The 11,379-nt window shown below is 51.5% G+C and overlaps 6 protein-coding genes across 6 annotated transcripts; 4 read left to right on the top strand and 2 right to left on the bottom strand.

Annotated features, from left to right (window-relative positions):
• Positions 1-170: 170 nt before the first annotated feature.
• On the bottom strand, positions 171-1,213 carry BO85DRAFT_446077 (uncharacterized protein). The gene has a single exon (XM_025659417.1). The coding sequence runs from the start codon at positions 908-910 to the stop codon at positions 428-430; it is 483 nt and encodes a 160-aa protein (XP_025518846.1). The 5' UTR covers positions 911-1,213; the 3' UTR covers positions 171-427.
• Positions 1,214-2,436: 1,223 nt separating this feature from the next.
• On the top strand, positions 2,437-3,536 carry gcy1 (putative glycerol dehydrogenase Gcy1; the record flags this gene model as incomplete). The annotated part of the gene is made up of 4 exons (XM_025663251.1): positions 2,437-2,459; positions 2,542-2,670; positions 2,739-2,987; positions 3,041-3,536. The coding sequence occupies 4 exons, from the start codon at positions 2,437-2,439 to the stop codon at positions 3,534-3,536; spliced, it is 897 nt and encodes a 298-aa protein (XP_025518847.1).
• Positions 3,537-3,998: 462 nt separating this feature from the next.
• BO85DRAFT_446079 (uncharacterized protein) lies at positions 3,999-5,764 on the top strand. Its single transcript, XM_025659418.1, has 2 exons — positions 3,999-4,147; positions 4,197-5,764. Exons 1-2 carry the CDS (start codon positions 4,095-4,097, stop codon positions 5,524-5,526), a joined length of 1,383 nt encoding a protein of 460 aa, XP_025518848.1. The 5' UTR covers positions 3,999-4,094; the 3' UTR covers positions 5,527-5,764.
• A 658-nt stretch (positions 5,765-6,422) lies between these two features.
• On the top strand, positions 6,423-8,112 carry BO85DRAFT_414210 (glycoside hydrolase family 6 protein; the record flags this gene model as incomplete). The annotated part of the gene is made up of 6 exons (XM_025657639.1): positions 6,423-6,688; positions 6,750-7,003; positions 7,068-7,205; positions 7,256-7,513; positions 7,567-7,808; positions 7,862-8,112. 6 exons carry the CDS (start codon positions 6,423-6,425, stop codon positions 7,904-7,906), a joined length of 1,203 nt encoding a protein of 400 aa, XP_025518849.1. The 3' UTR covers positions 7,907-8,112.
• A 683-nt stretch (positions 8,113-8,795) lies between these two features.
• On the top strand, positions 8,796-9,758 carry BO85DRAFT_484690 (casein kinase II subunit beta family protein; the record flags this gene model as incomplete). The annotated part of the gene is made up of 2 exons (XM_025663252.1): positions 8,796-9,206; positions 9,267-9,758. 2 exons carry the CDS (start codon positions 8,796-8,798, stop codon positions 9,756-9,758), a joined length of 903 nt encoding a protein of 300 aa, XP_025518850.1.
• Positions 9,759-10,248: 490 nt separating this feature from the next.
• Positions 10,249-11,271, bottom strand: BO85DRAFT_484691 (arylformamidase; the record flags this gene model as incomplete). The annotated part of the gene is made up of 2 exons (XM_025663253.1): positions 10,249-11,059; positions 11,132-11,271. 2 exons carry the CDS (start codon positions 11,269-11,271, stop codon positions 10,249-10,251), a joined length of 951 nt encoding a protein of 316 aa, XP_025518851.1.
• Between the last annotated feature and the right edge of the window lie 108 nt (positions 11,272-11,379).

Here is an 11,379-nt window from a genome sequence, read left to right on the forward strand (position 1 = left end):
TCGAGGTTAATGGTCTGCTAAGTGAGCATGGTGAAGTGTAACTCTTGAAGCGAACAGACTTGCGTGGCCATCCTAACCACTTTTTGGAAAATGTGTCATCAAGTACTGTAAGTCTCGGTATTTTAAACTCGATACACATTAATCTGAAGCCTACAAGTATTGTAATAACTGCCATTTCTGAAAGCTAGTATGTAATATTATAAGATATGCGATATAGATAAGACCTAAACGCTTTTAGTGATCCAAAGGCCCCGTTGCTGATGTTTCAGTGCAAGCAAGCCAGTATCCCTCGAGCCCAGAGGGACGAAGCATCATGTACATTTCAATAATACTGCATCAGTAGTCCGCAGGCGCAGAAACCCAAGCGACGGAGAGCACGAACGTAAAGAGCAAGGACATCAAGTGCCTATTGTACAACGCATCAAGATCATTCTGAATCTGAGCCGTAGTCGGCTAATCCAAGGGATAACGAAGGTGTCTTTGCTGCGTTCGATGCAGTCTGCTTTGGGCTTGATTTTGGATCCTGTACAGCCTTGCTTGCGCCAGGCAATGTAGCTGCTTGCTTTGACTCTTCTGGCTTCTTTTGCGTTGGCTCCGGCTTGCTTTCATGGACACTTTTATCAACCTTTCCGGATTCTTTGTCCGCACTTTGTTCCTTGGAAGAGTTTCCAGTAGTGTCACCCCCCAGAGACTTGCGCTTTTTACCGGGTATAAGAAGGTCTTTGCTCTTCTCTCGACGTCTCTTGCGGGCAGGAATCTTCCAGTCCTCTCCTTCAGGGGCCGGTGCGACATCCGCAGATGTGTCCTCCAGCAGAGTTTTCTCTGCCTCTTCCCGCTGTCGACGGAACAACTCCAGCTGTTCGGCAGTCTCCTTCTTGACCGCAGCTTCCTTGGCCCGGGTGGACTCCATGATAGAATCGAGAAATTCGACTTCGTCTTCGTCCAGCGAACGGAATTGATTCTTCAACTTGATCTTCTCTTCGAAAGCTTCCTGCTTGGCCACTTCGCGCGACAAAACACATCACCCTAACATGTCAATCCAAGGCGTCTCCTAGCACACGCGCCTTATGGCTTCTCCGCACAATGTGGAGACTCACTTTTGTTCTGCTGAAGTACTTCGTATAAGCTCTTGCCATCTTCTTGCCTCCCTAGCTCTGCTTTGCGCTTTCGCTCCTCCTCGAGCTCATTCTGTACACGACGCCATTCATCGTCGCGTTCGATTGGCTCCTGATCCGTTCCGGCGGATACGAATCCAGACGACATGGTGATCTCGTTGGCGGAGTTGTACACAAAGCTAGCAGGCGGTCGTCGAATGGGATGTCCGGAATTGCGATGGAGCGGACAAAGCTCAATGGCCGTGGATCTGCAAGAGTCTCTGGCAATGGATCCAATGCGAGAATATTGTAAACGGCGGCGAGCAACGTCACGGGCGGCTTTGCTTTGCTAACTTCCGGCGGCTTCTTCCTTCACTTGTGACCGTTGCCAACCGAGAGCCACAGAAGTGGACCGGCAGAAACAGGCGGTGAAGCAGATGTGGTCCATGGTGATTGGGCCTGAGGCAGACCCACGCCGAAGCGGCGGAGTTCTGCTGTTTTGGTCGATTTAGGCAAAATGCCTCATTAGTCATCTGAGGGGCTGTGGTTCCTTCTGAACCACGCTGGCTAAAAGACCGTCCATATTATCCTCTGCATTGAACCTAGAAAGTCCTACTGTACAGAGTTACTGGGACGACTTTCATCCTGAGTGACCCAGATATTGCCTTCCGGCGTCTTTAGTACGTTCTCATAGAAAGTTATGGGCACAATGCGCCCGGGTAATCCGATGTTTCGATTTCCTGAACAGTAGCAGTTCCACGATATGATACAATCGGCAATCCGATGCTCTTGTATGCTTTTCTCCAATAATTTTAACCTGTTATCAACTCATTTACGCCTTTACCTACTACTCTCTGAGTGATAGACAGCACTCGAACAACCTCGTCTAAGCGCAACTGACCGGAGTCAAGGCTTCAATTCCCGTTCGGGCTCGGTGGTAACTCCTTTGATAACGGCAAAACAGGAGCCCCAGGTTGCAGATCGGAGATGACTGAATCCGTAGTTATCGTTGGCTGAAACCGACCTTCCAATGCAGGAGACCCGACCCCTGGGTCCGTCCGCTAAAAGAATGCCTGGGTGATCACTGGCCAGCGATGCCTCTGACGCTCCCCACTATCTCTAGGAGGGGCAGGCCGTGCCCCTCCATCGTCATCGTCCCGCTCGTGGTGTGCTGGATGGACCTGCCTCCTCTCTCGTCCGGTCCGCCCTCGGAGCTTGCATCCACCTGGTTATAAAGCCCACCTTCACCCAGACTGATCAATTCTTCATTTTCTTGATCCCCATTTATCACCTTCCTATTGCTCCTCCCATACCCCTCAGAATCACCAATCAATCGCACAATATGTCGAACCTCGAGCACACCAAGTGAGCTATTCCCTCTCTTTAACTGATTTCAATTGAAATCAGGGATCGTGGAACTTACTAACAATAATCCTTCACTCCTTAGGAAGGTCTACACCCTCAACACCGGCGACAAGATCCCCGCCGTTGGTCTCGGTACCTGGCAATCCAAGCCCAACGAGGTCAGAGAGGCCGTCAAGAATGCTCTCCTGAAGGGATACCGTCACATCGACACGTAAGTTAGAAGCAGCCACCAATTGCCGGACAATATAGGAGAACTCAATCTGACAATTCCATAATTAGTGCCCTTGCCTATGGCAACGAAGCCGAGGTTGGACAGGGTATCAGGGACTCTGGTGTCCCTCGCGAGGAGATCTGGGTTACCACCAAGCTTGACAACACCTGGCACCACCGTGTCACCGACGGCATTAACTCCTCCCTCAAGGACCTTGGCCTCGACTATGTCGACCTCTACCTTGTCCACTGGCCCAGCTGCACTGACCCCAACGACCTGAAGAAGCACCTCCCCGACTGGGACTTCATCAAGACTTGGTACAGTTTCTCTTCTTGAAGATAAAGTAGTTAGCGTTGCTAACACCATCTAGGCAAGAGATGCAGAAGCTTCCCGCCACTGGCAAGGTCCGTAACATTGGTGTCTCCAACTTCGGCATCAAGAACCTCGAGAAGCTCCTGAACGACCCCAGCTGCAAGATCGTCCCTGCTGTCAACCAGATCGAATTGCACCCCAACAACCCCTCCCCTAAGCTGGTTGCCTACAACACCTCCAAGGGCATCCACTCTACCGGCTACTCTTGCCTCGGCTCCACCAACTCTCCTCTCTACAAGGATGAGACCCTCCTCAAGCTGGCCGAGAAGAAGGGCAAGACTCCCCAGCAGGTTCTGCTCCTGTGGGGTGTGCAGAAGGGCTGGAGCGTCATCCCCAAGTCGGTTAGCAAGTCTCGCATCGACGCCAACTTCGAGCTTGATGGCTGGGAGTTGACCGCCGAGGAGATTGATCAGCTGGACAACCTCAAGGACCGCTTCAAGGTCTGCGGTGACGACTGGCTCCCCGTCAAGGTTTTCTTCGGTGACGACGAGTAAACTATTATCTACGAGACTATGATGATATCCATGTGAAATAGAGCTATAGAAAGCAAAATAAAATGTACATACGCTTGAACATACTTCTGATGTGAATTTGTGCGCAAACATAGAACGTGTTGTCTTGAAGCACCACTAGACCGCCGACGGCAGGATCCTCATTTCGAGGCAACTCTTCCTGTAGTGTCAAGGCGACCTTCCCTGGAATGTGAAGGTAGAATTATGATCGACCAAGTCTTTGTTCACTTATATGTTATTGACTCCAGAAGCCTGCCACTGGCCGGAAATATGCTGTATCACATATGTGAATGATCAGAAAAATATGCTAAATAAGCATCCAGTAATTGCTAACATAGCATGAGGATACATACTTGGGATGACCCAAAATTACGGGAGCACGTGGCGCCGGATCACATGCCGCACCGCCACCCCGGGCTCCTCCGTCATCAGGCCAGGTCCCTCCGTCATCCCCTTATCTCTCTTCCATCTACCATCATCCTAGGATGGTTACTCCATCTGAGAAATATCTCTAAATCTCTCCATTCGATTGCAGTCAGGATGCCGCCTTCAAATGGGCACCTGCTGCTCCCCAAGTTCTGGAGAGCAGCCAGGTGAGTCATTCGCCACTCGGATATACTTCATTCCGCTAACGGCCTCCAGGTCTGCCTACGAGAAGGCCTACAAGACTATCAAGTCTAGGTTCCCAGAGCAATTCCAACAAAGCTCACTTCGCCTTCAGCCCGAGTATGTGCGTGTAGTCAACAGACACCCTATCAACCGGGCTGCTGCTATCCGTCAAGCTCGTGGTCGCCACTACTACTCCACCCGTGCAGCAAGCTCCTTCGTCTCCTACATTCGCAGTGGCCTACAGGGCGAGCGTACTGCCTACAAGACATCTCGAGTCGCAGCTAATGTCAGTCGCTTGACTAAAAATGCTCCTTTCGCATCAACACTTCGTCCGAATCTGACGGGCGGCACCCTAGGCCGCACGGCGGGTGGTTATGCGATTGGTGCCGGCCGCATCGGTGGGGCTCGATACTTCTCCCATGGCGCAGCTGCCCCTGCCCAGGTCATCAACAATGTATCTGTCGGTGTCCGGGCGTTCTTCCTCTCGGGACAGAAGGCTCGCTTTGATGGAGTCGATCCCATCACTGGCAACAAGCGCTTCAAGACTGTGAGCAAGCTTCAGGATGAGGCCGAGCGCAAGATGGCGGCGATCCCTCGCACGGCACCCGGCTCCTTTGTCGACTTCCAGATTTCCCCAACTATCACTGCTTTCGGTCTGCAGAAGAACCTGGTAGCGACTGGTGCTGGTGACGCCCAGACCATCAACTCGGACGGTCTCTTGGATTTTCCGTCCGCGGACTTTGCCCGTGCCCTCAAGGATCTTGCTGCCGTGCTTAACGACCTGAAGAGGCTATCCACCCTGGGTGACCTGCCCATTTTGCTACACGATAATTCGACGATTCGGGTGCGGTTCCCTGGTTGCGATGCTAGTACTGTTGAACGTCTGTGTGACGAGGCTGGGATTCAGAGGGGCAAGATAGTGCAGGATGAAGATTTCGACATTCGTACAGGTGCCGATCTTGCTCTCTTGTTTCCTTTTGCCCCTAGTGTGCCAGCTTCTCCCGACGTGAACGACTACTTCTATCGCTCTGGGACCATAAAGTCACAGGCTCCTGAGGAGGTTGATTGGCATGCCATGATGTCTCCAGAGGATGTGTCAGAAGCATCTCCCGAACCCTACAAGCAGCCCCTAAATCAGCTCAGCTTTGAGGATGTTACCATGTTCGGTGAGAACCCATGGATGTCTTCTCCGTCGGGATATTCCAGCATCAATGTCAGCGAACTTGGCGATCGGGCCTTCTTTGCTGAAGTCGCAAGCATTGGTTTACCCGAGAGTGCCTCCGAGTACGAAGGATCGGATGGAATACGCAAATTCATAGCAGAGTGTGACCTTGCTTCGCGACATTATGGGCGGGCTTTTTAATCGTGATACTTATAAACATACAGACTTTGACAGTCATTTATTTCCTATTGTTTTGATTTATTTGAACCATATACCTTTATATTCCAAACACGAGGTGACCGATGACGTTAACATACGAAAAGACCGAAAACAGATTGATCAATAGCCTCTGCTTGAGAAGCTCTACATCTAGTCCGAACAATCATTTATGTATCTAGGAGAGAGTTAGTTCAAACAAACTTCAGCTTTCACCCTAAAATGCCCTGAGAACATCCCTCTAGTAGTAGGAATGCCTCACCTTCCGAATGGAGTGTCGGACCGTTGGACCGGATGGCTATGTCTGTGGTAATTTGTGATCGGAGTCTTCTAGTCACCACTACCTAGTAGTATTCTGGTTTAATCCAATCTGATGCCAAATGCAACCGGATTTCAGGGACCGTTTGGAAGAAAAAACATTGTATTTTCCCGTGCCTGCGACCACTAACGTTATGCAGGAGAGGAGAGGATCCTGAACTAATGCAGCTGAAACAGTCCTCAATATAAACCATTTATCCGTAGCTTCGCCAGGAGAGCGGACATAGCCCTGTAGAGATGAAGATCGACCGGACCGAAGCCCTTTCGGCTACGGAGATTCCGTCTCGAGACACGGAACAGTTTTCCTCATCACGACAATGTCCCTGCAGGAACAATTAGTCCATATATTCAGGCGTCTTGGCCTGTTACGGAAGAAGATGTTTAGCCGGATTTACTTCACCACTCCTTGTTATTTCATGGATAAACGCGTCTATAGAAATGGACTGATATAAAATGAGCTGGTATATTCAGCACAATTGCATAGTAGTCAGTAATAAGAGCCCAAACTCAGGAATTCACTTCGCTCAGTACCAGGCATTTTCATGAATATGCACTCCATCAACATGCGAGCCATCTGGCCCCTTGTCTCTCTCTTCTCTGCCGTCAAGGCCCTCCCCGCCGCAAGCGCGACTGCTTCAGCATCTGTTGCTGCTTCGAGCTCCCCGGCACCAACGGCCTCTGCTACCGGCAATCCCTTTGAGGGATACCAGCTCTATGTGAACCCCTACTACAAGTCGCAAGTGGAGAGTTCGGCCATTCCATCATTGTCTGCCAGCTCGCTGGTCGCGCAGGCGAGTGCTGCGGCCGATGTGCCTTCATTTTACTGGCTGTGAGTATCCCTTCACTGATATTCCTGGGTTTAGGCTGATGATGCGATACTTAACGTTCAGAGACACGGCCGACAAGGTGCCTACCATGGGTGAATATCTAGAGGATATCCAGACGCAAAACGCCGCTGGAGCGAGCCCTCCCATTGCTGGTATCTTCGTCGTCTATGACCTGCCGGATCGGGATTGCGCTGCCTTGGCTAGTAATGGCGAATACGCGATCAGTGATGGCGGCGTAGAGAAGTATAAGGCGTACATTGATTCTATCCGCGAGCAGGTCGAGACGTACTCGGATGTTCAGACTATTTTGATTATTGGTATGCTTGCTTTGGCTGATGGATAGATGTTGGACTGGAACAGGAGACTGACTGGCCCTCGCAGAACCGGATAGCTTGGCTAACCTGGTGACGAATCTCGATGTGGCTAAATGCGCCAATGCTCAATCTGCTTACCTGGAATGCACCAACTATGCCCTCGAGCAGTTGAATCTGCCGAACGTGGCTATGTATCTTGATGCTGGTACGTCTTAGTATATCGAGGATACTGAGCACAGCTAACGATGTCCACAGGCCATGCGGGATGGCTGGGATGGCCTGCCAACATCGGTCCTGCGGCGGAACTCTACGCATCGGTGTATAAGAATGCGTCATCTCCAGCAGCTGTTCGTGGACTCGCTACCAATGTAGCCAACTTCAACGCCTGGAGCATCGACACTTGTCCCTCTTATACATCGGGCAACGATGTCTGTGATGAGAAGAGTTACATCAATGCCTTCGCACCGGAGCTATCTAGTGCTGGGTTTGATGCCCACTTCATTACCGATACGGGTGAGTGTTTCTGTTATACGTAGCGATATGTTTAGTCTGACTCACTGGGTTAGGTCGCAATGGAAAGCAGCCTACTGGACAGAGCGCGTGGGGTGACTGGTGCAATGTCAAGGATACCGGCTTCGGTGCTCAGCCGACAACCGATACTGGAGACGAGCTGGCTGATGCCTTTGTCTGGGTCAAGCCTGGCGGAGAGAGCGATGGGACGTCGGACACTAGCTCTTCTCGCTACGATGCGCATTGCGGATATAGTGATGCTTTGCAGCCTGCCCCGGAGGCTGGGACTTGGTTCCAGGTGGGTGTTGATTGAAGTGTGGTTGGAGGTATCATGCTAACATTATGTTCTAGGCATACTTTGAGCAGCTTTTGACCAACGCCAATCCTTCCCTCTGAGTCAATCACCGAGTACTTTGATGGATATGCTGCATGTTGGAAGTAGATTTTTACAGTTATGTAGGGGAAGTGTTGATGTAGATCTTTGGGATGATGGAACAAGTGGGCAGGATCCCAATATATGGAGGATGCAAATTTAAATCAGCTTCCATAAGTGTTTCATCAAGTGCACCCGTTAAACTTAGTTATCATCTGGTGAAGCACAGCATAAGTAGTCACCAACGCTGTAGTGAAAGCATACAAGGCGGTGAACCGCCGCATGAAGAAACTCACCGCCAACCCCGCGCTAAACTGGAAGAAGGCGATCCACTGATAACAGTCCGGCTGGATGGAGAAGAAACACACACTGCATTCCCCCCCAACGCCAAACCACCCTCATTATCGCTCGCGAACCCCGAATCTGCTTTTCTACCGGAGACGTGACTGTTGGATGCTTTAAGAAGGATTGTTCCAACTGTACAGTTCTGGGGGCTCCCCTGCACTGGAGTTGTCCGACCGGCTCTCTCAGCAACTGCTACAGGCCAAGCACGCGAATACTAGTCTTTCTTAATCACATCCCCCTCGGTGGAGTCTGCTAAAGGGAAGGAACCATGGAGGACTTCAACAGCGAAACCGACAGTGACTACACTAGCTACTGGAGAGATTGGGTGAGTCCATCACTTGCTTCGTGATTTCCTGTGCGAAACGGGGACGACGGCGGCTTTGCAAGTGAAGGGAGATGCGTGGCTCCGCGCCTGCTCTCGACGATGTCGTTGCGGCTGGTGAGGGACCAGAAGTGAGAATAACACGGTCTCATGCTTGGAATCTTCTCTGCTGCAATCATTTTGCTCAGCTTCTTTGTTGATTCTCAACTTCGCGTTTGCTCCTGTTCCCTCACCAGTGAGACAAGATGGCTCAGTTTACTAGTTCTACTAGTGAGGAGTCGTCGCTGGCTACGCTACGACCACCCATCGAGGCTCGTCCTCGTCCCCAACCTCAGATTTATATTCGCTCTTCGTCTAGCTATTCATATGGCGTGGTACTGCCTCGGAGATATGCTGACTTTGTCCGCCAGTTCATCTCATCTCGTGGAAACGAATATTTCTGCGAAATTGACGAAGATTACTTGACCGATCGCTTCAACCTTACCGGCCTGAACACCGAGGTCGCCTACTACCAGTATGCTTTGGACCTTGTGACGGACGTGTTTGATCTCGACGCGGACGACGACCTGCGCGAGCAAATTGAGAAGTCGGCGCGTCACCTCTATGGTCTGGTTCATGCCAGATACATTGTCACAACTCGCGGTCTTGCCAAGATGGTATGTCTTACACTACGGGGTTGTGAAGGGTATGTGAAGGAGTTCTGACGGACAATTTAGGTTGAGAAATACAAGCGCTGCGATTTCGGCAAATGCCCCCGTGTTATGTGTGACGGACACCCCCTCCTGCCCATGGGCCAGCACGACGTTGCCAACCAGAGCACTGTTCGCCTGTACTGCCCCAAGTGCGAGGATATCTACAACCCCAAGTCGTCTCGTCATGCTTCCATCGACGGCGCTTACTTCGGCACTTCGTTCCATAGCATGCTCTTCCAGGTTTATCCTGCTTTGCTTCCCGAGAAGAGCATTCGCCGCTATCAGCCCCGTTGCTTCGGCTTCAAGGTGCACGCCATGGCTGCCCTTGCGCGCTGGCAGGATGCTTACCGGGAGGAGACAAAGGCGTCCCTTCGTGAAGCCGGTGTGGAAGCCAAATACATCGAAGACGACAGTGAGGAGGAAGAGCTAGATGACGACGACGAGGCTATCTCGGAGACCAAAGAAGAGAGAGTCGCCGGCGATGCCGCCTCTGGCCGTATGGATCTTGGCAACTGATTGACGCTCCCTGGCATGATCTTTCTGCTTCATCGGAGTTTCCTCATTTTCCTCTCATATCCACTTGGCATGGGCGCAGCTTTATGAACTTGCATTTCATCGCGCGTCTGGATCGTTTTCTCCGGTTTCACTTCCTTTTTTCTTTCTCCTTGAAACACATACGCGTCTTCCGACTAACGGCTTTCTGAAATCCCGGGCGTATGACGGGTCTTTACAATTTCATTATCTCATGTGCACTGCAATAATGATCACGAACACTGGTGGGCGTTGGAAGTTTCGAAGATGGCGGGTCTGTTTTCCTCTGCTTCTAATGTGTACTAGTTTATTCCTCGGGTTTGTCTCCCGTGACTTCAAGATCACTCAGACATGGCGAGTTCGGCTCTTATGTAGAATACCTTAGTTTCGGTCAGGAACAGAGACAGAGGGGACATAATGAACTGCATGCTCGTCATTCATCCATCCATTACTCTACGTAATCCATATAGGCTGCCTACTGACCCCTCACCTTCTCAATCGCAAACGCAATCGCCCTCGCCAAATCCTCTCCCTTCTCCCACGCATCATTATGATCCCCCTCGATATCCAACATCTCCACCACCCTCTCCTCACTCCCACTCCCACCACCCACCCACTCCTCTTCCAAAGCCTTCCTCATCACCTCCCTCTGCCCCGGATCCACCAGACTATCACCCCCGGAATACGCCAACACCGCCACCAACCGATCTCCATCCCCAACCCCACTCCACCCACCACATACCCCCTCCTCTCCCCTCCCCAAAGCAGGCGAGACCTCATCCCAAACCGCCTCATCAGCCCCAAACGCCCCCTCACTGAACTCCTGATACGCACTCACACTCCGATGCGTATCCCTCAACAACCGAAGATCATAAATCCCCGCCATCCCCACAATCCCCACCGGAGGAGGCAGCATTACCTCCCCCTTCAACAAGTCCCGAAACCTCCCCATCACAGACTGAAACGCCAGCGTAGCACCACAACTATGTCCCACTAGGATGTAATTCCTCCCGATGTTGTATTTCTCTTGCAGGAAGGACAGCGCGGATTGCACATCGGAGATGTGATCTGGGTGCTTTGCGGCGCGGAGGTGTGTGGGCTCGGTGGTTTCGGGGTCTTGCGGGTGTGATGGATGCGGGCTGAGACGGTAGGAGATTGAGGCGATGCCTTTGAGGTGGGAGGTGTTGTTGGTGTAGAAGGGATTGCTGGTGAGGGTGCTTAGGGCGGGAGTTAGGTAGTTCGTGGCGGTTTGGGTTGGGTCGCGCCAGGCGCCGCCGTGGATTAGACTGTGTGGATGGGTTGGTTAGTTTGGAAGGTAAGGAGGTAGAGGATGCTTTGTTTGGATTTGGGGAATTTACATCACCCAGTAGCCTTCATTGTTGTCGTTGTTGAGAGTGGCCACTGTGACGGTTTGGAGGCTGTGATCGGTGCCGTAGGGGAGGGTTTCGATGGGGGGTGCAGGTGCTGTGGGTTTGAAGGAGGGGTGTGTTTGGCCCATTGTTGCAATTGTTTACTATATGATATGCTTTGAGGTGCTATTGTCTGTGGATAAGAGATGCTTGTATGATTTATGTAGAAGTGCTGGGCTGGTTAGTGAGGGGTCAGT

This window comes from Aspergillus piperis (assembly GCF_003184755.1).
Source record: "Aspergillus piperis CBS 112811 unplaced genomic scaffold BO85scaffold_3, whole genome shotgun sequence".
In the NCBI taxonomy this organism is placed as follows: domain Eukaryota; kingdom Fungi; phylum Ascomycota; class Eurotiomycetes; order Eurotiales; family Aspergillaceae; genus Aspergillus; species Aspergillus piperis.